Source organism: Zootoca vivipara, chromosome 9 (genome assembly GCF_965207765.1).
Source record: "Zootoca vivipara chromosome 9, rZooViv2.hap1.1, whole genome shotgun sequence".
In the NCBI taxonomy this organism is placed as follows: Eukaryota; Metazoa; Chordata; class Lepidosauria; order Squamata; family Lacertidae; genus Zootoca; species Zootoca vivipara.
The window spans coordinates 53,088,354-53,114,946 of NC_142592.1; the positions used below are offsets into that span (position 1 = coordinate 53,088,354).

Genomic DNA, 26,593 nt, shown 5'->3' on the forward strand with positions numbered 1-26,593 from the left:
ATTTAGTGCTTACCTTTTATGAACTGAATTCACTCTTGGTGAGAAATCGTTTATGCTTTCGAGATTTTTTTTTTAAAACATCCCTTCTTGCGTCGTTCTCCGGCACACTAATCCAAGCCTTCCATTAACACACTCCATTGCAGATAATTGCAGGCAGCACACACTCCCCTGCTTTTCCCAGTTCCCAACACAGCAAGGATAATCACATTCCAGTGAGGAGGGAACAGATGGTGGATTCCATGGTAACCAACCCTCCTAAGGCTATTGGTAGAACTGTGTGACTACAGCTTATTTGGTAACAATCACTCTTTGTGCTTCAGCTTTGCAAATCCCCAACGATGGGACTGTACAGCGTTTAGCACATATTGGGCAAGGCTAGCAGGTGCTTTGCCATGTCAAACAACACTGCAGCATAAACAAAACCGGGTTTAACCTTGATGTTATGTTCCCCCCGGGCAGGCTTCGTGTTCCAACAGACAATCATTTCATTTCATTTTAAACTGCTTGCCTACCCCACTGCAAGGGCGTGAGGCAGTTAACAACAAAGGGCAAGCATATACAGAAGTCCAATTAAAATCAGATTAGAATTAAAATAATGCAAAGTATATACCAAAGCCTATCTAAAAGTGAGCTTCCAACTGCTTACATGTATTTACTATCTTACTCCAGGATTTATTATTTAGGTTAGAGGTTTCCAGATGGTGTGGAAGTGTGCTCATTCAACCTTACTTTTCAATTAATTAATGTTATTGCAATGCATGCAATTTATACTTCAAAAGCAAAAAAAGACTATGATTGATCACCACAGGAAAAAGAAAACCAGGTTCCTAATGTAGTGTTAAAATATCTATTAGTGTCCTGTAGCAACAAATATAGGAATAAACAAAACACCAACTTCTCAAGTGTGTTTATGAAAAGATGTACAACAAAGATTGCTTCCATACTGATTTGCTAGAAAAAGTGGTTTATACTACAGTGGTACCTCGGTTTATGAACACAATTGGTTCCGGAAGTCTGTTCATAAACTGAAGCGAACTTTCCCATTGAAAGTAATGGAAAGTGGATTAATCTGTTCCAGATGGTCCGCGGAGTACTTAAACTGAAGCGTTCATAAACTGAAGCGAACTTTCCCATTGAAAGTAATGGAAAGTGGATTAATCTGTTCCAGACGGTCCGCGGAGTACTTAAACTGAAGCGTTCATAAACTGAAGCGAACTTTCCCATTGAAAGTAATGGAAAGTGGATTAATCTGTTCCAGACGGGTCCGCGGAGTACTCAACCTGAAGCGTACTTAACCCGAAGCATGGGTGTAACTGGTTCCGGAAGTCTGTTCATAAACTGAAGCGTTCATAAACTGAAGTGAACTTTCCCATTGAAAGTAATGGAAAGTGAATTAATCCGTTCCAGATGGGTCCGCAGCATTCATAAACTGAAAATTCGTAAACCGAGGTGTTCATAAACCGAGGTTCCACTGTACTTGGCAGCCTTTGTTGCATGCTGTTGTTTTCTGTATTTTCAAGTGACCTTACGAAGGAATGTTGCAATATTCTAATGTATGAATTTATTAAGCAATGATATTGCAAGTCCTTGATTTTGGCTTTAATGCTTCTGCTAGATTCATCTGCCTCAGTATCCACCTAGCCTAGAGCTGACTGAGCAGCCAAAAGTTCTCTCTGCTGCATATATTTAGACTTTGGGCAAGAGGGAATATGCTGAAGAACCACTGTGGATCACTGCTATGCCTGCAGCAACTCATCTCACCTAACATTCTCTTATACCACAAGGAATCTTATAGTAATGCAGCATAATAGCTCACTGAAGCATGCTTAGCAAAATCCCCAATGTCATTACCTTGAGGGATAGCAGATGGGAAAACGTTATTTTTACAATCGTGCCTGAAGAATGAAGCTTTTTGATGGTAACAAATCCAGAGATGCTAATAATGGTTGTTGCTACATATCAAAAAGAGCAGGTTGACCATACATTTCTTTTTGACTATGCATAAATATAGCCTCTTCCTCCTTCTGTTTCATACACACAATACCGCTGTGGCTGGCAAATAGATCAACTGATGGGCAACCAAGAACAGGTCTACACAATCTAGAACTGGTGCATAGGCCAGCTGGCTGTAGCACCTTCCCTAGTGGAAGGGTAAATCTGGGTAAATTCTCACTACCCCTTATTTGCAGCAATGGTTGCAATGATTGCCATGAGTTGCAACGAATGCCATGAGTTGCAACGAATGCCATGAGTTGCAACATGGATCCCTCCACATGGGCTGGGCCTTGTCATATCTCCTATACAGCAAAGCACAGTATAAGGGAGCTAAAACAGTACCCACACTCATGAAAAGTGGGGATAGCAGAAAGCCTGCAATGCTTTGCTTTCCCCCGATTGTTTTCAAATTCCTCCTAAAAGTGAGCAATGAGGGACAAAGGCACACCTCACTAGGAGGGCATTCCATAACTGGGGAACCACCACTGAAAAGGCCCTACCATGGGTCAGTGCCAACCAAGCAAACCCTGGTGGTGGCACCACTTACAAGGCCTCTGCTGCTGATCATAGCTTCTGAGATGGTTCATACTAGGGAAGGCACTCTTTAAGGTAGTTGCTGCATGGTCCATGGTGTCAAAAACTGATGAGAGGTCAAGGAGAACCAACAGGGTTCCATTCCCCCTGCCTCTCTCCCAATAGAGGTCATCAATCAGGGAAACCAAGGCTGTTTCAATGTCAAAACCAGGTCCGAAACCAGGCCAGAATGGCTCTAGAATGCCTTCTCCTGCAGCTGACTGGCCACTGCCCACTTTGCCCAGAAAAGAAATATTAGAGACTCAGCCTGGGAGAGGGCATTCACTGTGGCAGCCCCTAAGTTGTGGAACTTCCTCCCCACAGAGATCCACCAGGAGCCTTCATTATACAGCTTTTGATGAAAGCTGAAGATACCGTACACCTATTGACTCTGGCTTTTAACAACTGAAATGCACATTTTTAGGACTCACCTTGATTCTGTTATTGTATGTTGTTTTTAACACACACAAAAATGGAACGAATTTGTTTCTTCACACATGCACATTCTATTGGTTTTTAGTGCAGATCTTAAAATACTGAAAAGGCTTCTACTCCTTTAATTCTCCCCAGATGAAATGAAAAGCTACAAACCCTTTCTAGACCTAAGCTACTTAATACTAACTAGTGAACTGCACAGAGTACTTCAGCAACACTGAATTAATTGGCCACTAAGAGCCTTCTGTTATTAATAAGCCCCATTTAGACACCAAGCTTGTCAGACTAATCAGAAAACACCGCTTTCAAGCACTGCTCCTTTCCTGCTGAAGAATATATTTGCCAAAGGAAGCAAGAGATCTCTGTTCCAGGAAGTTAATAGGAGTCACGTATATTTACCTTGAACAAGCACTATGTTTATTACTGTTCTAGATGCAAGTTATACAAATCCTCAAACAAACAGCATTAATAGGCCCCTACTAGGAATGGATCGCAAAGAAAATATTTATAGACTTTTGCATGAAATACATCTCAATCTGACACCTGTGTACTGAAGCCAAGCTACTTTTGACAGCTACAGCTACCCACAGTTGTCTTCAGCTTTAATTAGAGGTATCCTTTTAAAAACAAGGTTTTAATATCTGCGGAATTAACTTGCATGTTAGCCACCTGCTGTGAAGGAAATGTTCATTCTTCAAAGCATAGCCTAGGTGGTGTGGATGAAGAGTCACACACCAGCAAGGAAGGTGTAGAATAGTGGGTAAGAAGGATGAAGACACAGCTCTCAAAAGAACCAGCTCTTTATTTTAGCTCTGAGTCCAGGCTGAACAATAGCTTAGCCAACTGGCTTATATACCGTAGTACTCAGTAACTTGCAACAGTAACAAACTTCCCCTAGCTACCCAATCCGTGAACAGCACTCTCAATCCTTCATTTGCATGTTGTGGACCTGAGTGAGAACTGCAGCGACAGTGGGCAGGGTAAGAACGGCAGCCACGGTGGCCAGAAGGAGTACTGCAGTTAACTTAATACAGAACAGAAGGGGCCTCATATTCTTCGAGAATTAACAACGTGGAGACTTTAGAGAATACAGTTTTGCTCCTTGAGGCCTCCAGCTAATAGGAAACCTCTAAGGTTTGTCTCAACATGCATGGGCTGATGACAGAAAGCAGTAAGAGCAGAAGCAGCATACTAGGGGCCAGTATGAAGGAAGAGGGCAGTTAAAAGAGAGTCTTAAATCAAAGACAAGATTGGATATCCCAGATCAAGGACAAACCTTCAAAGAATATTACAAGCTACACCAGGGTGTCACCAACTTTTTTGGACCAGCAGAGACAAGTGCTGTGGGTGCCAGCCATAAAACAACTGCCATATGGGGCACAATTATGCAATTTTGATTTATCTCTCTCTCTCTCTCTCTCCAGTGCTATTGCTATCTAATAAGAACAGAGAACACTCCCCAGTGCCTACACACACACACACACACACACACGATCATACCCTCCAACACAACATGGCCAAAATCTGAGGTGCTTTCGTCCGGGTCTCCACCCGCCTGTGAGTCACCTGACCTGCACGAGATCATGGACCCCAAAAAGCGTGTTTTGACATGCCGCATGAGATCACAGACCTGAATAAAACACTTTTTGAGGGGTTAGATCTCAGCCCGAAATCACGTAAGAGCAAGGTGCCCAAAATGGCTGCCATTGTCTCGCAGGAAAGAAGGGGATGTCCCAGTTTTTCTGAGGCAGTTGGGTATGTACCACACAATCTTTTACACACTCACTTTGCTTTCTCACCTGCTCTCTCTCTCTGACACACTCTCCCACCTTCTCACAGATTGCACATACAAAACAGACCACACATACAGAGTTCCCCACCTGTTTCCCCTCCACACACCATACATCTCTTCCTCTCCTACCCATGCATCTCTCCACCCCCTCCATCCCTTTCAATGGGCTGGTGATCCACCTCTGATCTAGGAGTAACCCCTGTCGGTCTATATTGTTGTTGTTGTTGTTTAGTCGTTTAGTCGTGTCCGACTCTTCGTGACCCCATGGACCATAGCACGCCAGGCACTCCTGTCTTGCACCGCCTCCCGCAGTTTGGTCAAACTCATGTTGGTAGCTTCGAGAACACTGTCCAACCATCTCGTCCTCTGTCGTCCCCTTCTCCTTGTGCCCTCAATCTTTCCCAACATCAGGGTCTTTTCCAGGGAGTCTTCTCTTCTCATGATGTGGCCAAAGTATTGGAGCCTCAGCTTCAGGATCTGTCCTTCCAGTGAGCACTCAGGGCTGATTTCCTTCAGAATGGATAGGTTTGATCTTCTTGCAGTCCATGGGACTCTCAAGAGTCTCCTCCAGCACCATAATTCAAAAGCATCAATTCTTCGGCGATCAGCCTTCTTTCTGGTCCAGCTCTCACTTCCATACATCACTACTGGGAAAACCATAGCTTTAACTATACGGACCTTTTACGGACCCCATTTGACTTCACTCTCCAAGATGTCTGGCTCAAGGTCAGCAACCACACTACCTGGGGTGTACGAGACCTCCATATCTTTCTGGTATAATTCCTCTGTGTATTCTTGCCACCTCTTATTGATGTCTTCTGCTTCTATTAGGTCCTTACCACTTTTGTCCTTTATTATGGTAATCTTTGTACGAAATGTTCCTTTCATATCTCCAATTTTCTTGAACAGATCTCTGGTTTTCCCCATTCCCCTTCATGGATCACTGCCTTGTTGTGGCGAAGGGGCTTAAATAACTTGGAGAAGTTATGTTTTGACCAAACGTGATCCACCTGGAGAAGGAATTGGCAAGCCACTCCAGTATCCCTGCCAAGAAAACTCCATGGACAAAGACAACAGGTCGGTCTATATAGAGTGAACAAATATTAAAAGATACAAAACAGAGCTCCTAAGAAACATTTGTCATGGTTTTGGTAAGGATCAACAGAGGCAAAGTCTTAGCAAGCAAGTAGGTACCTGGAGGGCTCATACTGCAGAAGAAGAAGAAGAAGAAGAAGAAGAAGAAGAAGAAGAAGAAGAAGAAGAAGAAGAAGAAGAAGAAGAAGAAGAAGAAGAAGAAGAAGAAGAAGCAGCTACATTTCTATAGCGCCCTTCATCCAAGAATCACGAGGTACTTTACAATACAAACACACAAAAATATATAGCATAGTAAGAAATAAAACAATAATCCACCCACCCCACTCACAGTTTAAAAGACTATAGATTGTTTAATTATCCAAAGGCATGGGAGAAAAGAAATCATTTTGTCTGGTGCCTAAAGATATAATATGATGGGCGTTACTGAGTTTCAAGTCTGGGGCTTCTTCTACTGAGATTTTGATGGCCTGTTCTTTTTTTCCTTGTTCTTTTTTGGATGACTTTACCAGGTTTAGATGCATAGCTGTCAACTTTCGGATTTGAAAATAAGGGATCAGCAGCAGCCTCACCTGTCCCGGGGACAGTCTATGGCAGGCATCCCCAAACTGCGGCCCTCCAGATGTTTTGGCCTACAACTCCCATGAAACCCTAGCTAAGAGGTCAGGGATGATGGGAATTGTAGTCCAAAACATCTGGAGGGCCGAAGTTTGGGGATGCCTGGTCTACGGTATATCTAACAATCCAGGATAGCAGCGGGAAACGGCGCTGGAATAAGGGAGTTTCCCGCAAAAAAAGGGAGGGTTGACAGCTATGTTCAGATGCTCCTACCAAGCTTCCAGACATCGCAATTTGGTGAATTTATAGCATGTCTTAACCTCTTAACTGTATGGAACAACTGTTCTCCAGTTCATGTGCTCTTCTCCATCTCTCCACCCTTGACTCTCACTAGCCATTCTGATTGCCTCTTGGAGGTTTCATAATATCTTGCACCTCCATCCTATGATATTCCACACTATTCCACACTATCAGGCTATTAAGATACTGGAGATACTTCACCCACTTTCTATAAGGGAGCTCTGAATTCTAAGGCCCATACCAAGTACACTGCCATTAAATATTTATGGAATGGTAGTGTCCAGAGGTCAGCAATTATGAACCTATTGTGCTGAGTGTGCATGGAACATGATAAGCTCTGTTGCAAAGTTATTACAATATGAGAGAAGGGAGCTGCTGAACATATCTGAGTGCCTGATATCCAATTGCAGTGCTTGCAGCATGCCTAACAATTATCCATAATAAGTGACATTTCAGAGTACAGTACACGATATTTTGTCAGCAATTAATACTGCACCACTCCTACTCTCTCTTCTGCAGCTGGAATTTAATGGAATTAAACCTCGCTATCCACTGTGAAGAATCAGAATTCCTCTCCTAGGTTACTGCATATCCTTCTCCAAATACTACTGAGAAATTAGACCTCGCATATTAATTTTCAGAGAAGCTGGCATGAGGCTCCATTTTATAAGCAGTTTAAGCTCAAATCCAGTGGCCTGAGGCAGGTCCTAGGTCAAGGAAGCAGCTCAGCTCACTAACATGCCAGGTCTTGGCATTTAATCATGAAATCGCAGCATCTGATCCATCTGTGACCACAGCTGTGTGCCTTAACGTCAACCCAGGAGAATCAAGCTGGAGGGCAAAGGTAAACAGCACTATCCTCAATATCTGGTACATAAATAATGAGTCAGTCTGCATGGTTAACAGGTTTTCCTTTAATTAACAGTAATGTTAGTCAACAATTAAAATGACTTTTGCTTCTGAGTTTCAAGCCAGAAACTTTGTTATATGTTGAAGTCTCTTCCTCCTACCTCAACTGTCGTCAATTCTCTCATGAAAAGAGGAACAAAAAAGTTCCTATATTAAAAACAAAAACAAAAGCCCACACTTTAACAAAACTAAAAGTATACCAAGACACATAACAGACCTCAACAAGGTATTTCTTTTCAAAACTGACAGCATTTGTTAGATTTTGACCAATTAGCTTTCTGCAGAAATTTCTTACCACTATGCCAGAACTTGAGATCTGGTCATTAATTTCCCATATCTAGCTCATCTATGGCCTGTGCTATCATGCACAGGATAGGAGAAAGAGGGAAAGAAAAGGAGATAAAGAGGAAAGGAAAGCAGATAAGACAGAAGCATTCCATCAACAAATAAAGACTTTGCCAGCTAATCATAATGAAGAAGGAACAAGATAACAAACTAGATTATTTACAGACTAGGAATCGAAATGAGAGAATAACATAGCTTGAAACTTTAAAACACTGAACTACTCAGTCATTTGAAATGGGTCAAGGTTATCAATGACATTGTCAGGGGAGTGCTTTGCACATGGAGAAAAGCTCATCTCCGGAACAAGAAACCCTTTTGACACTTGACTGAGAGGTCAATACCCTTTGTTATCCCTGTATAGCACGGGTGTCAAACCCAAGGCCCGCGGGCCAAATCCGGCCCGCCAGACCTCGTCATGTGGCCCGCGTGGCCGCCAGCCTTCACCCCCGCTGCCGCCACTAGCGCTCGGCCCACGGCCGGATCGGGCCCCGCCGCCTACGCTAGTGGCCTACCGCCTCCTTCAGCGCTCGGCCCATGGCCGGATCGGGCCCCGCCTCCAGCGCTAGCGGCCTCTCGCCGCCTCCAACGCTCGGCCTATGGCCGGATCGGGCCCCGCCTCCAGCGCTAGCGGCCTCTCGCCGCCTCCAACGCTCGGCCTATGGCCGGATTGGGCCCCGCCTCCAGCGCTAGCGGCCTCTCGCCGCGTCCAGTGCTTGGCCTATGGCCGGATCGGGCCCCGCCTCCAGCGCTAGCGGCCTCTCGCCGCCTCCAACGCTCGGCCTATGGCCGGATTGGGCCCCGCCTCCAGCGCTAGCGGCCTCTCGCCGCCTCCAGCGCTCGGCCTACGGCCGGATCGGGCCCCTCCTCCACCGCTAGCGGCCTCCCGTCGCCTCTGGCACTCTGGCTATGGCCGGATCGGGCCCTGCCTCCGCCGCTAGCGGCCTCCCGCCACCTCCATCGCTTGGTCTACGGCCGGATCGGGCCCCGCCTCCAGCGCTAGCGGCCTCCCACCGCCTCCATCGCTCGACCTACGGCCGGATCGGGCCCCGCCTCCAGCGCTAGCGGCCTCCCGTCACCTCCATCGCTCGGCCTACGGCCGGATCGGGCCCTGCCTCCAGCGCTAGCAGCCTCCCGCCGCCGCCGCTAGCCGGCCTCACACCAGATCGCCGCCTCACCCACTCAGCCTATGGCCGGATCAGGCCCCCGCCACCACCACTAACCTGCTGCCTCGCCGCCACCTGCCCGCACTCCCTGCACAAAAAGGTAATGTTGCTGTGCATGCCTTTAAAGTCTTTTTAAAAAAATAATTTTTATTGATTTTAATATAGACAAAACAGAACAAAACATAATATATATACTCCATCCTTCTTCCCTCCCTCCTCCCACAAGTCCACTTCTGCCACCAGTAGACCCCGTGGGCATTGAGAGTCAAAGGTGGTCCATTTTAAAGCTGGGTTTGTCCTCCCCCCTCCTCCCCCCTGACCCCCCCTGATACCTCTTTTAAAGGGTATTTTTCCTACAGATACAACCGGCCCTTTGAGGGTGACCAAAAATTCTGATGCGGCCCCCAATGAATTTGAGTTTGACACCCCTGCTGTATAGCCTCTTGTGGGCATTTTTGCCCCACCAAAGCCAGCCATCTCAAATACATCCTGACCCAACTTCAGTACCACCACCAGCAATCTCTTTGCAATTGAGAAACAAAAAGGATTGGATTCTAGCTGCAACTGCATGAGCCACAGTTGGTTGATCTGCAGGACTGAGCTTCCTTATTCGTAGTATAAGAGAATATTTTGTGAGTAATAGCAAAACGTAAAGCATTGGGGGGTTTTCTTTTGTTTTTTTAATCATCTCCAGACTGCATATTTTCTTCTCCCAAACTAATCTGTGGACTTGGGAGGAAGAGTAAACATGCATGGTCGGGAACATCGGAGAAAACTGGCTACTTAAAACTGCTGGAAAATGTGTGGTATATTGGGGTATCCAAAGGACTTCTGAAGGGAAGGGTCACATGAAAAAACAGACTGAATAGTTTGGATGAGCTGTAATAATAAACTCACATATACAAAGACAAAAAAAATTCACCAAGGCGAAGTATCAAAAAATTATTGTAATAGAAAACTCCAAGTACTAATGCATTTAGACCCCAGAGACTTTTCATTCATCACATTAGTAAACCCCTCAAGTAGTTAGGCTTCAAAACTTCAGTTTAGAAGTAACTAAGCAAAGAACACATATTAAACACCTACTCCAACAAGACTAGGAGGATCAGACAAATATCTGAAGCAGTAATTGGCAAGTAGATTTACTTACAGATCCCCATGAACATATACATCAAGCAAGGTGTCAGCTACACTTCTTAGTTGTAAACGTTTCCTTCAAGGAGCTTAATGTACTGGGAAGCTCAGAGTATTTCAAAAAAGGAAGTAGTGAATTTCATCACAGTTCCCCCCTGTGATGTGTGCCAGGAAACACGCAATAATGATTTAAAATAGAGCAACAGCCGTTTGCAGAGAGAAAAATGCTAAAAATCAATGTTCAGAGTTTTGTGAAGTTTTAAAACAAACTGTTAATGTATTAGTTACAGGTAGGTAGCCGTGTTGGTCTGAGTCGAAGCAAAATAAAAAAATTCCTTCAGTAGCACCTTAAAGACCTGAAGAAGTGTGCATGCACACGAAAGCTCATACCAAAATATAAACTTAGTTGGTCTTTAAGGTGCTACTGAAGGAATTTTTTTATTTTGTTAATGTATTAGGCACAAATCTAAGCACTTCTGGGTCCTATTGATTTCACTGGGTTTAAGCACATGCGTCACTTTTCCAGGGAAATCAAAAAACAGTGTTAGGTTAAACTCTTGGCTGCTTTATCCCCACTCCCCCTGCCCTATTGCACAGGTGAAAATTGTGTTTACTTACTGCACCCCATTTTACTTGTGCTCTGCTACTTCAGCTGGAGTAATAAACATTCTTTTGATCAGAAAACAGAAGTGCTATGCAGCAACATCAAAGAGAGAATACATCCCACACACAAAGAGAAATGTTTCAAATTGTGGGCTAATTATGATTCTTCTTCTTCTTTTATGATGTTCTGCTGGGGTAGGAAAGATGTTCTCTTGCAGCTGCTGCTTACAGCCACATAAAGTTGTAAGATCCTACCAAAAATGTTGGAGTTATTTATTACATTTATATCCCACCTTTGATCCAAAGAGCTTGAGGAATGAAACCAGTTTTCTAAATACATGGTTCTTCTACATACAGGCATGGCCAAACTTGGCCCTCCAGATGTTTTGGGACTACAATTCCCATCATCCCTGACCACTGGTCCTGATAGCTAGGGATGATAGGAGTTGTAGTCCCAAAACATCTGGAGGGCCAAGTTTGGCCATGCCTGAATACACAAAGACTTTGTCCTCATAAGAACCCTGCTAGGCTTCGAGTTAGTGACTGGCTCAAGGTCACAGCTTCATGGCTGTGCGGAGATTTGAACCTGTGTTACCCTTCAATCCTTGTCTAACACTAACCACTGCATCACAATGATTTAACGAAAATTAGGTATCATTTCTCAAGGTGGAGCTCCATATTACAGGCAACAAGGGGATGCTCCAGAAAAGAGCACCCCAATTATTTTCACCCTCATGTGTAAAACCACTTATCCCATACTATGGGTTTCCTTCCCTCCCCACCAGCAGCAGAGAGCTATGGGGAATGTGGGTGGGGAAAAGCACAATGCAGGGTAAGCTTTCCTATCTGGGGAGGGACAACTTAGGTTGCATACATACAACATTTTACTCTGGAATCAATGGAGGCTGGGTACTTGTTTTCTCTCTCTATAGTAGTCTACACACACTCACACACTATTGCCCTTGAAAAGTGCTTATTTATAAACTGGTTTCATTCCAAAAATAAAAGATCATTGCATTGATTGATTGATTGCTTGCTTGCTTGATTGATTGAGCATTATCCTGCTGGACACAGATGGAAACTGATGTAGACAGTCCCAACAATTGGGGGGGAGGTACCAAGATTACAGTCAGCACTTCCTCCTCCTTTCACTTAGGGCACAAGCAGGGAGGAAAAGGCCTGAATAACCTAATCAAGGGGAGGGTTTTCAGATGTACTGTATATCAGACAGTTAACCACTCTCAGCCTTGTGGATGGCAGGATCTAGAATCAATCTTGATTGAAAGCAGCATGTTGAAGATGAGCATGAATTATTCTGGACTGAGAAAAACTCCAGTGTTACAGAAGGGTGTGTGCACAGCCTTGATGTTGGGATGCAATTTTTAGTGCATCCCTGCATTGTTACCGGTAGTAACATGAGATCCCGCCATAACTTTTCGAAGAACTGTACACTATCTTACAACAATTACCTGAAGACCAACATTGTTACTGATTGGTTACAGCACTACTTGTACTCACGTAAAATATACTTACAGAATTAGGACAGTCCTGCAAAGTTGTTTATTTTATTTACTTTATTTAACAAAACTTACTGTACATACTCGGCGTTTTCATGCGCTGCTCTGGTTCGCCAGAAGCAGCTTTGTCATGCTGGCCACATGACCCGGAAGCTGTCTGTGGACAAACGCCGGCTCCCTCGGCCTATAGAGCGAGATGAGTGCCGCAACCCCAGAGTCGGACACGACTGGACCTGATGGTCAGGGGCCCCTTTACCCTTTACTGTACATACTGCTTGGTTGTACAAAAATATACAGCAGCAGTTTACAAAAAATAGAAAACAAAACATTAAAATTACCAATAAAAAAACAGAAACAGGTTTTTAAGAACAACCAAAAGATTATTAAAAAGGAAATAAAACACAAGCAACCTTTACATGTCTGGGTAGGTTTGCCTACACAAATACGTTTTAAGCAATATTGACTTTTACCAAGATTTCAGCCACATGCCCTTTCCAATTTCTGACGTATTCAGTTGCATCGTTATCTCCTTCCTATGAGCGATATGATTGCTGGCATTTGAATTCTGCACTCCCTTCAAATAGCTTTTGGAAACAAAGCCTATCTCATTCCTAGATCATCTTAGGTATTCTCGCCAGGCAACTCTGGGCAACCCAGAATTCCAAGACTTACTTTCTTTTTTTTCACATAAATTGTTATCCCTATTGTTCAATAAGTGGCTTTTTTCCTATTCCTCCTTACCTAGCTATGATAAAGAATAGTTCCCAACGAATGATCTTCCAGTACGACCGGGCTTGTACAACTTGTTATCCATTGAGTCAAGTACTATGACTTGCCGGGTTTGTGACAGCCTTATGGCTTTTGCTAACATAGGCGGGAGAAAGCATATATTTTTAACTAAAGCACCCTAAGCCATGTAAACTGATTTAGAAGTACTTTGGAATTTAAAAGTCATAACTTGACATTATCTTGCGCCTGCCACATGGGCTGAAATGCAGACAAGCTAATCAAACATTCCGCACGTTGACATTACTGGGAACAAAGGTTTCTCAACTGCTGAATGCATGGCATTTGCTAACATTAGAACTGTTTCATACACTTCCTACAACCAGGGAGTGTTATCTTATCATAAAATAATTACTTCTACTCCCACTCTCTGAAGTAGAAGCCTCATTAGACTATCAAAATACTAGCTATCCCTATTAAAGCTACTTTTATGGTTGGTGCTCTTAAGACAGTTCCCCTATTACCGTAATTCCCTCGTCATTAAAATGAAAAAGAAAAAATAAATCCAAGGGCTTGTGCTGCTTTCTCCCATCTCTAACGCGTCCCCCCCCCAATATTACATTTTTAAAAGCAAAAACACCCCAGCTACTTAGTTTTTCTTCAATTCTTTGATCAGTTTAAAAGTCTTCCAGATCAATAATGTCTCATTTGAATTCATTAGGAACTCCCAGCTGAATACCATACTATACTCCTTATAATATACTTCTTGAGACTCATTAACCAAAAAGAACAATGGCTCAGATGTACTGTAACACCTCTGGCAATGAAAAATTATTTTTATTTATGTGATTTATTATCCCATATTTCCTCCAAGGAGCACAATAATGATGTGAAGAATTCATTTACCTTCTCTGAAATTTCTTCACTATCATTTTGACATTGTTATCTATGGTCATGGTCCTTCTGCCTCTTAGCTGATATGCTTCTAGAAATATTTGTAGTTTGTAATTTTTTACCAAATAAAAATAAATAAATAAATTGCTCTTCAATTTCTTCATTGCTATATACTGTTATTTTGGAATAGAATTTATTGCTCTTTCAGAAGACATCTTCTGACACTTAAAAATCTATGACTTTGCTATTCAGCTGTGCTGGCATCCTTTTGCACCTAACTTGTGCTTCTTCTAACCTGTAGAATAGGTTTCGTTTTAAAACAGGAAGGTATCAAATGCAGGAAAATGGGGAAAGCTCCCCAAGAAGCTTTTTGCATCCATGTTTTGGAGATCAAAGACTCACATTCCACCATATAAATTTAGAACTTAAATGAGATTTTAGCATGTGTGAATTTGCAAAGATTAAGAAATAGTGGTTATTGGAGAGCAGACAAAAATGACAGCTCATAAAGGCGATATGTTCTATCCATGGCAACTGAAAGAACATCCTTTGTATTTGAACCATGGTTCCACTTAAAATTAAGCATAAAATAATTACAATCCCCTTCAGCAATGCATTATTTGCAATTCAGTGACAGGGGGATAAAATACATTATGTGCTTAAACTTGCAACTCTGCAGTGAAATCAGTGTGTTCTTCCCATGACACGTTTCTTTCTTGTACTGTATTACACTAAACCATCCCTCATATGGGAATCCAAGAATGATTTCAGGAACACTTGTCTTGCAAAGAGATTCTGGAGGAAGTGCTGCGTAAGTCAAGCCTACAGAACTTATGATCCAGCAAGCCACACAAAGGCCCAACAGACACATATCATACGTTGCCAATAGGTATTTGACACTCCCAATGATCTTGCAAAGCTGAGCAGATAGCAAAAGCAGGAAGCTTCACAGCCCTTGATGAGTTGCTGTACATTGATTTATTGATTTGATTTACCGGTATTGTCTTTCTGTGCCACTTTCCATACAAATGAATGTCAAAGCTACTTACAAACAAATAACATAATAAGTGCATCATGAGTACAGCACAAATCATATAATATAATTAACAAATCATCAGTAAAACAATTGCAATCTACCAAGACCTTGAGGCTCTTCTTCATGTGCCTCCCAGAGGATGGCAACACGAGAACAGGCCATTTCTGCAGTGGCTCCTCGTTTGTGGAATGCTCTCCCCAGGGAGATTCAGATGGCATCGTAGAATCATAGAATCATAGAGTTGGAAGAGACCACAAGGGCCATCCAGTCCAACCCTCTGCCAAGCAGGAAACACCATCAAAGCATTCCTGACATATGGCTGTCAAGCCTCTGCTTAAAGACCTCCAAAGAAGGAGACTCTTCATTCTACACCTTCAGGCACCAGGTGAAAACATTCCTCTTCAACCAGGCCTTTGGCTGATTAACATCAACGTAGTGGAGGAGGAGTTATTGGTTTGTGGTTTTTCCTTACCCCTTATTTTATTCATGAATTTTGTGTTTTTATGTTGTATTTTTATGTTGTGAACTGCCCTCAGGCCTACGGATGAAGGGCAGCATACAAATCAAATCAAATCAAATCAATCAATGCAACTAAAATTAAGTTCATACATGCACACCTCCCCAATGACTAATAACCTTTTACTCTAATCAGTTCGCTTAAATACACACAGGGCCGGCTCTAGGTAGACCCCCAGTGGCGCGGTGCACCAGGGCGCGGAAACCATGCTGCGCCCTTCGAGGGCAGGGGCGCCGGAGCGATCTCCACCCCTCAGCGCCAGGGCGGCCGACCTGCTCAAGACTGCCCTGAATACACATACACATCCATCATACAGGAGGACCCTGATCTAATAGAAATACCCCCAGCTATGTTTCTGCAGCGGAGCTTTCTCACCAACCATGCAAATACTGTAACTGATGTGGGGCCCTGATCCAGATGGGGGCTGTAGAGGAGCCAAAGAGCTACAATTCTCTCTCTCTTACTCATACCCCCAAGGTCCCATTCCAGTTTGGGGAGATCACACTGGGAATTGTTTTAGAAACATGCACACCGCATACACCGCAGAAGATGCTTATCTTCTCTCTCTCTCTCTCTCTCTCTCTCTCTCACACACACACACACACACACAGAGAGAGAGAGAGAGAAAACTGAATACCTCTTCTGAGATGGCTTATGAGGTGGGCCAAAGTATTTTCCCAGGTGGCTTGTTCCCAAGGGCTCCTGGATAGCCAGAAATCCATTCATAGTTGCTGTGCTGTATTTGGTTTGGCAGAATTGAACCCCTCTACTGACACTTTATATGTGGGGTGGATGGATACGTGAGTGACAAAGTGTACCTGCTGCTCCCATCTTGTTTAGTTTTGACTTTAGCCAGAACACTAGAAGGATCAACATTGGAGCCAATCTTTAGTGTGCTTGAGAGATGCTACCTTACCAGAATAATCCAGTATGCACAATTATTGTGCACCTGAAGAACTTGTCCACCAAAATGCATTGAAATGTTTACTGTATGTAAATTCAATAAATAAAAATGTTGTTAAAGTTCCTTACATTTTTCAATACCATTCTTGAGACTACTCCCCCCCCCACAGTCCTTGTCTTTTAAATGCAACGTCAGTGTTGCAAAATCCACAACTCACTTCTAATAAGGATGGTTTGCTCATCTTCTCCTTCAACTGCCTGAGCTCTCTTCCCCTTACATGCTCTGCTCCCCCTTCCTCTTTTCACACACCACCTACCCTCTGCTTCTACAGCTCATGGTGAGTAAGGGCCAAATTACGTCATTGGAACTGCTAACTATTTTCCTTAAAAGAAACAAGAACAGGTGCCTAAAGCTGCAGTTAGCCAAAGGTGGGGAGATGTACGGAGAAAGCTTGATTTATGAATGACAGTAAGCTTGCCTAAGGAAACCCAACGATAAAGTGCTTTTAAAATGCATGTGTGATTTTGGCCCAAGTTAGTGGCTCAGAGATTGCAAAATGAGTCAAGAATCCATTCCATGGCCAAAGTGAAGCAGACCACATTTCTGTCAATGGTTTCCTTCCTACTGGTAAAACACAGAGGCTGCATTGAACAGAGCACATCCCTTGTACAGACCCTGGAGAGATTCAGTGTGGAAAGATTCGCTTCTAGAAATAGGGTTCTGAACATGAAAGGAAGAGGAAGTGCCCATTATGTTGGGGTTTTTAAAAAAAATTTAAAAAAGGATTTGCTACTGAAGCTGTGCGTGTTGGTTCTCCCATTCCTTTTTAATCTTAAAAGAGTCAATAGCATTTCAAATTCATTGAGAATGTAAGAGTTGTGCAACCCTAATCCAGCAGTACATGAGACTCACCCACTAGCCGATTTCATTCTCAACAGGTGACTAGAGCAAAAGTCTCTATTACAGCCCATATTAAAAAATTTACAAGCTTCAGTTTGTCGATCACTGAATGTCACTGGTTTTAGCATAGATAAAAAAAAGGGTGGTGGGGAGAGAAGCTCTGTGTGCTGACCTGCCAGCAGCATTTCTTTTTACGATTCAAATGTGTTTACACACATTTCTTCTTAAGACAAATTGCTCTGGGAATTCAGTTTTAAACACTAAAACTGAAGTACGTATAAACGCAGTGAAACAACCAGCAGCACCTCTTCTGTTCAGAGACACCAAGAGTGCCTCCAGATGGCCCTCTGTGCTATGCAATGGTTGTTATTCCTATACCAGGTATAGGAGTCCATGGCTTTCTTTCTGCGGCTCCCCTGTGGGGAAACGTGCTCAAATCCTCAAAAGCCCAGTTATGTCACCCCTTGTCTGCAGAGCCAGCAGCCCCTTCACCTCTTTTCGAACACCCTCCCTTGTAGAGTGTTCCATCAGCCTCCTCTCCTCTCCTCTCCCCTGGCCAACCCCCAGAGGCACCATTCGCCTGGGGAGCTTGTAGCCAGGGCTGCTGCAACAAACAGCAGCACAAGCCTTTGGAAAGCAGAGACACAGGGCATCAGATGGAGAAAGGGAAGGAAAGAGGGACAGAGTCTGGCGTTGCCCATAGCACCCCTGACCATCATTCAAGGCATCCCAGGGTGCCACAGCACACTGGTTGAAAACCAAATGATCTACAGTGGGCAGGCAATGTTTCCGATTCCTATGTTGCCAGTAAAGATCTCTTTGTAAAGTGGGACCTTAACTAATAATTTCCTGAGGTTCACTCCACTTCCCTTTTGTGCCACCTCTAAGGGAAACAAAAGGGGGGGGGCTTTGCTTTTGTCTCCACTGATGAGATTTGGGGATTTATGGGAGATCACCCACCATTATTCTTCTCTGCCTAGTTTCTTGTTTTTCCTATATACTCAACCACTCCCTGCACAATGACTTGTGCATACTTTTACTTTCACCCCTCATCACCCCTGGCTGTTTTGCCATCAATATAGCTCCTACCTAAATGTTGCTAAAATGCGAGTGAAATACGGGCGTGTTGTGGCTGCCTCCAGTTGTGGTTCCCAGGCTAGCACTCATTTCCTAAGAAATGTTCACCTGCCTTTCATGGGAGCCTGTGTGGCGCTGGACTAAGACCTGGTAGGCTGGGGTCCCAGCCCCACTGCATGAGGAAGTTCACTGGGTCATTCACTATCTCTCAGCCTGACCCTTCTCACAAGGTTCTTGTGAGGATAAAATGTGGAGAACCATGTATGCCTTCTTAGCTCTTTGGTTGAAAGGTGGTATATTAATGTAATGTTTCTTTGAAAATCCTATTTTTCATGAAATTTTATATATTATGCAAATAAGAAATCAAGTCAGGTGGGGGAGCTTCCTTAGCACCCAATACGAAATAGGAGCCCACCATCAGGTTGGGGACTGCAACTGCTTTCAGGGAATGCAACGTCTTCCTGCATTGCAGGGGGTTGGACTAGATGACCCTCATGGTCCCTTCCAACTCTACTATTCTGTGATTCCATGCTATACAATGAGCTTCATTTCAGCCAGGCCCCTCATCCTCTCTGCTGTGGCTGGGGCAGAAACAAAAGAAGTAGCTGAAGGGGACAGGTAGGCACCAGGGGCTGCAGCAAGGGGCGGGGGAGGAAGGGGAAGGGGAGGGGAAAGAGGGAAGCAGCCAACTTTCTGGATTGAAACTATAAAAAATTTAAAAGTAAACACATTTCAGTACATTGCTCTGCCAGGGCAGGTGTTTCCCAAGTGGGCAAGCAGGGGGGAAATGGATGTGAGGAGGAATAATGGAGGGGGAGGGGGAGAGGATGTAAAGAGGCACAGCACTCAGCCAATGAAATACAACACCGCACATCAAAGCCACTTCTTAAAACATGGGGCTTCTTTTAGAAAAGGGGAGGAGACAGCACTAAAAGCCATGCAGGCCTGTGGAGATTGCAAGAACAAAAGAGAAGTGCAAACATTGGGTTTGGAGCTTCTAGGACATTTGAGTAAGATCAGTGCAGCCAACAAAAAAATATCAACCTTGCAAAGATGAGGAAACTAGGGGTTCCTTCTAAATGAGTTTTAGTTCACTCAGTACTTTTTCTGTACCCAAGAGCAGCCCTGGTCACCACCAGAAACGCATTCAAGGTGATGTGGGACCTATGTTTTTAAAGGTCACTTCTCCCTATAAGAAGCCATTCTGAAGATATTGCCACAAGATGTGGCTCATTGAGTCAGGGTAGGGTCTTCTCTGTAGTGGCACCTGGCTATGGAATTCCATCATTGTATGATTTTCTGCACCATCTGAAGGCATCTCTTCACTAAGGTTTTTGGGGGTGACTGATTGGGTTTTGGTCAGCTTTAACTAAGGAATGCCCATACATATGTTTGAGTTTTACAAATAAACTGCAGACCTTACTACAAAATTGTCTCAATCTAGCAAACATGGCCTGAAGATTACTTGCCTCTGTCACACATTCTTCAGATTCTCCTAAGTGTGGAGCCAAATTCATTTGCGATGTTAATTCATGAATGTAATATACAAAGAATTTGGTGACAAAAATAAGTCTAGTGGAGTCCTCCTTCAAAGCAGGATTTTATTCCGATTATTTGGATGCCTGAAACACGAAGAGTGGGGACAAAGCCTAACTGCATGCTCAAAAGACCTCCAACGTGTCTCAGATAATTTCCAGTTCCCTTGGAAAGCAAGATTATTTACTGCAGTAATAAGGTCGCCAGTAAATCTTCAGTTGAGCTATGCTACTGGACAGCTGGTACTGAAACATGTCAACAAGCAGGGCACTATAGTAAACACAGCTTTTCTTTGTTTTGCTTTAAAGGGCAGGGGAAGTATCACAAATATCTGCCCAGTCTACCCCTATTTAATTTCTTGTCTGCAACTGAACTCTGCGCCTCAATCAACTTGCCTGAGAGATAATTTTGCTTCCTGAAATAAAGAATAAGCAAAAATCCACAAACAAACATCTGTACAGGGGACACTTCAAATGCAGCCATATGGTGGCTGCTCCACATTTCAGCTTTTGTGTGCAACAACCTGCCACCACGAAATCTCACGCACAGCCACATGTTCCTCAGGTGGCATGAAGATCTTTGTAGTTAGCTGCTGCACATGAATGAACACAGCTGCCTCCATATGGCTGTTTTTCAAGCAAACACCAGCACTCCCTTCCTCATATTCCTCCTTTAGATAAGGGAAGCGGGGGATTTGTAAGTGCTTGTGGCTGTTTACTTTGCTGCAAAGCTGGAAGGATTTTTTGTTGTTTCAGAAGTAGCCAACACAGTGCCCTCCAGATGCTGCTGTAGTATCATCATCCCTGAACAATGGTTTAACTGGTTGTGGCAGTTGTAGTTCCCAAAACATCTGGAACTCATTCCAGAGCAAGCCAGTCATATAAATGCTTAACAATACTGAGCAATATTTCAAAGGAAATAATGTATACTACACGGGAAAATAAATTATTTGGTCTGCTTCATGTGTTACAGTTTATCTTAACAAAACCAGCATATAATCTGAGGAGAAACAAGCAGGTAGGTTCTCTCTCTCTTACTTCAGGCTTACAGAGGGGAAAAACATACAGAGGGGAAAAAGCCCCCAGGGCTATACAGCCAGTGCTACTTCAGCAAACATCCCACCACTCTGCCTGATTGCTAACTTACACCTCCAGTTGTCCCCTTCTTGGTTAGTTGGCCTTAACAGAATTTACCCTTTAGTTGCACACAGTAAAATATCTGCTGCTGCACCCCAATGCATATTCCACAGGGAAATCCCAAAGGTCAAAGCTTACTGCTGAATGCTCCTGCGTAGATTTTACCTTTGTAAATTATGAAAGGAGTCACAGAGATGACCTTTGTGGAAGAAAAGAGTTGCTTTTGAAACATGGCACCAGTATTTATTTTGTCACGAGAACGCTGGTCAGGAATCCACTGCATAGGTTATATAACATGAATACTTTAGCAGAAGAAACATATTATGCTACACTTGAAGGATATATTTCTGTGTATCAGATTCCTATGTATAATGTGGTCTACGGTATATAGACTACCGTATATTCCGGCGTATAAGACGACCCCCAATTTTTCCAGTTAAAATATAGAGTTTGGGATATACTCACCGTATAAGAAATACGACCTGGCATATAAGACGACCCCTGACTTTTGAGAAGATTTTCCTGGGTTAAAAAGTAGTCTTATATGCAGGAAAATATAGTACTACGGTAAGCAAATACTGTATATTACAAAAGAAATCAGTTCAGCAAACTACATGGAATTTACTTTCAAGTAATGCATTTACACTGGAGAGTTAATGTAGTACCCAGATATAGATTTCCTACTCAGAGACCGCCACAGCATCCAGTACATCTGAGCAGCATGTTGGGTTTATACACTACACAACTTGCATTTATTTTATTTTATTTTTTTGTCAATAGTTTTATTAGCAAGGAACATTTGCAGAACCCAAGTATACAAAATAAGAAAAAGATTAACAGTTGGAAAGCAATGATAAAGTCTAGTCATTGCAATAGATTAAACTCACCAGAGAAGCCATCATCTCAGAAAATTTGCTCGGAAAAGAATGTGTTAATTTGGACATATCACGTTTAACCTCAATCCCTTCCCCTTAACCAAGTGTACTTCCTGTTCGTATCTTAAATGCTAACACATCTATCTAGTGCAGGGGATGAAAAGTTTATAAATAAAAGACCTAGCAGTGTCTCACTTTATTTGTGGCTTTTTAAGGCTAAAAGAAATGTGCAGCAGTATTGTCTATCAAGAAATATTCCTTTGAAACATCAAGTATTATTTATGGAACTGTTTAAACCGAATCTTAGGGCAAAACAAAGTTTAAGATCTGTGTGCTACAATCAGGTTGTGAAATATTAATTAAATTCAGCCATTCCCTCTTCCATGCCCAAACAGTAGTAGACTGGCACCATGAGAGCCTTCATATTGCCAGTCAGCAGTGTGGCAGGAAGATGCTTAGGGAGGGGTTCCCCCCCCCCCCACACACACACATACACACAAAAAATGAAAGGCTATTTTCAAGGACTGGAAAAGGCAGGCAGACCTAACAAGCAATAGGTAATGACTACTTTGCAGAGCATGAAACTTATCCCATAGCTCAACCACTAGACTTCTATCATAGTGTCCATTTTTCTTGGTGTTGTTAGACCAGGCAAAGACAATTTTTATTCTGTATTGTATTGCTTTCTCCAACTAAATATTTGATTTGTCAAACAGCCAATTCTAACACTGGGTACTAGAAAATTGAAGGAAATGAAAGCTTTTGACTACAATCATACCTCGGTTTAAGTACGCCTCGGTTTGAGTATTTTCAGTTTAAGTACTCCGCGGACCCGTCTAGAACGGATTAATCCACTTTCCATTACTTTCAATGGGAAAGTTCGTTTCAGGTTAAGTACGCTTCAGGTTAAGTACAGACTTCTGGAACCAATTACACTCATACCTTGGGTTAAGTATGCTTCAGGTGGAGTACTCCGCAGACCCGTCTGGAACAGATTAATCCACTTTCCATTACTTTCAATGGGAAAGTTCGCTTCAGGTTAAGTACGCTTCAGTTTCAGTACTCCACGGACCGTCTGGAACGGATTAATCCACTTTCCATTACTTTCAATGGGAAAGTTTGCTTCAGGTTAAGTACAGACTTCCGGAACCAATTGTGTTTGTAAACCGAGGTACCATTGTACAGTCATTTCATTCAGTGGAGATGTAGAACAGTCAGTAATGACCCTTCTACAGATTTCCTCCACTGACCTCTGTTGGTTGAAAAGATTTAGTACAAGTTAAAGAGGAACATACTGTATTCCTACATTGTTTCAGTAAATAATACAACACAGTAAGACACAGAATAACATGTGTCTTCAGTGGTTCCAAACCTCCTGGTTAGGTGCTCTCTTCTTTCCTATACTGTACAGTACTTTTTCAAGAAAGCTATACAGTGGTACCTCGGGTTGCGTACACCTCAGGTTACAAACACTTCTGGTTACAGACTCTGCTAACCTGGAAGTAGTACCTCAGGTTAAGAACTTTGCCCCAGGATGAGAACAGAAATCCCATGGTAGCGACTTGGCGGCGGCAGTGGGAGGCCCCATTAGCTAAAGTGGTACCTTAGGTTAAGAACAGTTAAGAATGGACCTACAGAACGAATTAGGCTCGTAATCAGAGGTACCACTGTATAGACATATCATGTATTAATAGCTTCCCATGAAGCATGTTGAAGAGATTTCACAACACTAAGATATTTACCATGCTTCATAATTTTGTGCTCCACTACTGTTTGTTGCATCTTTCATATAAAACTATCCCGTACAACAGCAGCAACAGCACAGAAGTAGCTGTGACATAGTGACAATAATACCCATTTTCTGTGGCAGCCATCCTACTTGAAGTCTTAATGATTCATCTACAGTCATACCTCGGTTTAAGTACGCTTCGGTTTGAGTACTTTCAGTTTAAGTACTCCGCGGACCCATCTGGAACGGATTAATGCACTTTCCATTACTTCCAATGGAAAAGTTCGCTTCAGGTTAAGTACGCTTCAGTTTAAGTACTCCACGGACCATCTGGAACGGATTAACCCACTTTCCATTATTTTCAATGGGAAAGTTCGCTTCAGGTTAAGTACAGACTTCCGGAACCAATTGTGTACTTAAACCGAGGTACCACTGTATTGTGAGAGCGGCATAAAATTAAATCATTTGTTTTGCATATATCTGCATATCACTTAAATGCTAGAATAGTTTCTATGCAGTTAACAAAATAGTAACCAAGAACAAATAGTGAGAATTAAGAGAGGGGAATTTTTTGCTGATAACAATTGAATATTAATAGACCTTTGGAATTGTTAATTTAAAAACAAAACACCTTTTGCAAAACACCTTTTGCTTAAAACTGTGGCATTTTCTTATTTTTTGTAGTTGCAAAATATAACGTTTTCCTGCTGTCACAACATGTATTGGAAATTGTTAGTTCTGTGACTATAAGGCTGCATTAGCTAATAGCACTCAACGAACACTGCTTGATAATACTGATAGAATTTTTGATAAAAAAAAAATTCCTTCAGTAGCACCTTAAAGACCAACTAAGTTTTTATTTTGGTATGAGCTTTCGTGTGCATGCACACTTCTTGCACACGAAAGCTCATACCAAAATAAAAACTTAGTTGGTCTTTAAGGTGCTACTGAAGGAATTTTATTATTATTATTATTTTACTTCGATCCAGACCAACACGGCTACCTACCTGTAACCAGAATTTTTGATCAATAACATGGATAGAACCATAGGATGACATTACTGAGTATTGCCACTGTCCTACATAATTTGTGACAAAGAAAACTCACTGAGAACATGCACTAGACAAGGCAGAACTGAATCAAACCAGAAAAGACATTAATTAGAAATCCTCCCCGCACCCTATTAAGATAAGCAGCCAGCAGCACGGAATGGCTTTGAATATGTTAAGTTTCCAGATTACTGCAGAAAAGCACACTGACCCAACAAGCCACTACTTGCTGAGATTCAACAGCACACTACATGAAGCAACAAAAGTACTGATATATTTCAAAAGGTGTGCAACTGTATTTTTCAAGCTTGTGTTTTAATATTTTCCAAGTTTGGGGTTTTTCTATCTAAAACATTAGGAAGGACATCACTTACCTTCAAACACTTAAGTATTTTTTATTTTTATTTTTTAAAAAACCCAGTAACAAATCTGCAGGGATATGAATATTATGACCTAAATTGCCAGACATTTCACAAATTAAGTTCTATTTGATACAGAGCCAATATCTCATCCTCATGGAGGATAAAGCTATCAATAATAATAATAATAATAACAAATAATAACAAATTTTATTTATACCCTGCCCTCCCCAGCCAAGACCGGGCTCAGGGCGGGTAACACCGGATATAAAACAATTGATTAAAATACCACTTGAAAACAAGATTAAATGCAACATTAAAATGCAGCCTCATTTCAATAGGAACTCAAATCAAAATCTGTTTGGGGAGGAAAATGTCAAATCTTCACCAGGCCAACTATCCAGACTGGTCCTACGTGGGCCAGAAAAAAGCGAGAGAAGTCCCCAAATATGAGTTCCATCACAGAAGGAAAAAGGAAAGAGGGGGAGGGGATCAAGTTGGTTCCAAAGGCCAGGCGGAACAGCTCTGTCTTACAGGCCCTGTGGAAAGCAATCAGATCCCGCAGGGCCCTGATTTCATGAGACAGAGCGTTCCACCAGGCCGGAGCCAGCGTTGAAAAGGCGCCGGCTCTGGTTTAGGCTAATCTGACTTCCTTAGGGCCCGGGACCTCTAGGGTGTTGCTATTTATGGACCTTAAGGTCCTCCACGGGGCATACCGGGAGAGGAGGTCCCGTAGGTATGAGGGTCCTAGGCCACGAAGGGCTTTAAAGGTCAAAACCAGCACCTTAAATCTGACCCTGTACTCCACTGGGAGCCAGTGCAGCTGGAAAAGCACTGGGTGAATATGCTCCCATGGCAGGGAGCCCATGAGGAGCCTCGCTGCAGCAGTCTGCACCCGCTGGAGTTTCTGGGACAGCTTCAAGGGCAGCCCCGCGTAGAGCAAATTACAGTAGTCAAGCCTGGAGGTGACCGTCGCATGGATCACTGTGGCTAGGTCGGGGCGGGCTACTAGCTATAGCAGCTATGCTCTGCCTCCACAGACTGAGGCAGCAATGCTTCTGAATACAAGTTGCTGGAAATCACAGGAGGAGAGTGCTCATGTGCTCGGGTCCTGCTTGTGGGTTTCCCCACAAGCTTCTGGCTGGCGTCAGCCACTGTGAGAACAGGATGCTGGACTAGGTAGGCCATTGGCCTGATCCTGCAGGCTCTTATGATGTTCCACCTACTTTGTTAAAATGCAAGAATGCAGAATCTATCTTAAAGGTTTGGGACCACATGGGAAGAATCACATTAATGCAAGCCTTCTCTGCTCCCCAATCCTGGGCTTAGTTCTTTCCATTCAATTCTACTCCTGTATTCGTGGGTTCTGAATTATTCCTTTATGAGAGCACCATGGAATGGAACTGAAGAAGAAAAGAGGCTTCTCCCGCTATAAATAA

At 43.0% G+C, this 26,593-nt stretch overlaps 1 protein-coding gene across 4 annotated transcripts in view; it reads right to left on the reverse strand.

Moving 5' to 3' along the window:
• FGD4 (FYVE, RhoGEF and PH domain containing 4) overlaps window positions 1-26,593 on the reverse strand; it is a 108,759-nt gene that overhangs the window by 62,779 nt on the left and 19,387 nt on the right. The window contains exon 1 of one of the 4 annotated variants that reach the window (XM_060279947.2): window positions 10,313-10,391. The exons of the other annotated variants lie outside the window; for them this stretch is intronic. Within the exon in view, the coding sequence (XP_060135930.1) occupies window positions 10,313-10,334 (22 nt within the window). The 5' untranslated portion in view covers window positions 10,335-10,391. Of the gene's footprint in view, window positions 1-10,312; window positions 10,392-26,593 lie in introns of those variants that run through there. 4 annotated transcript variants of the gene reach the window in all.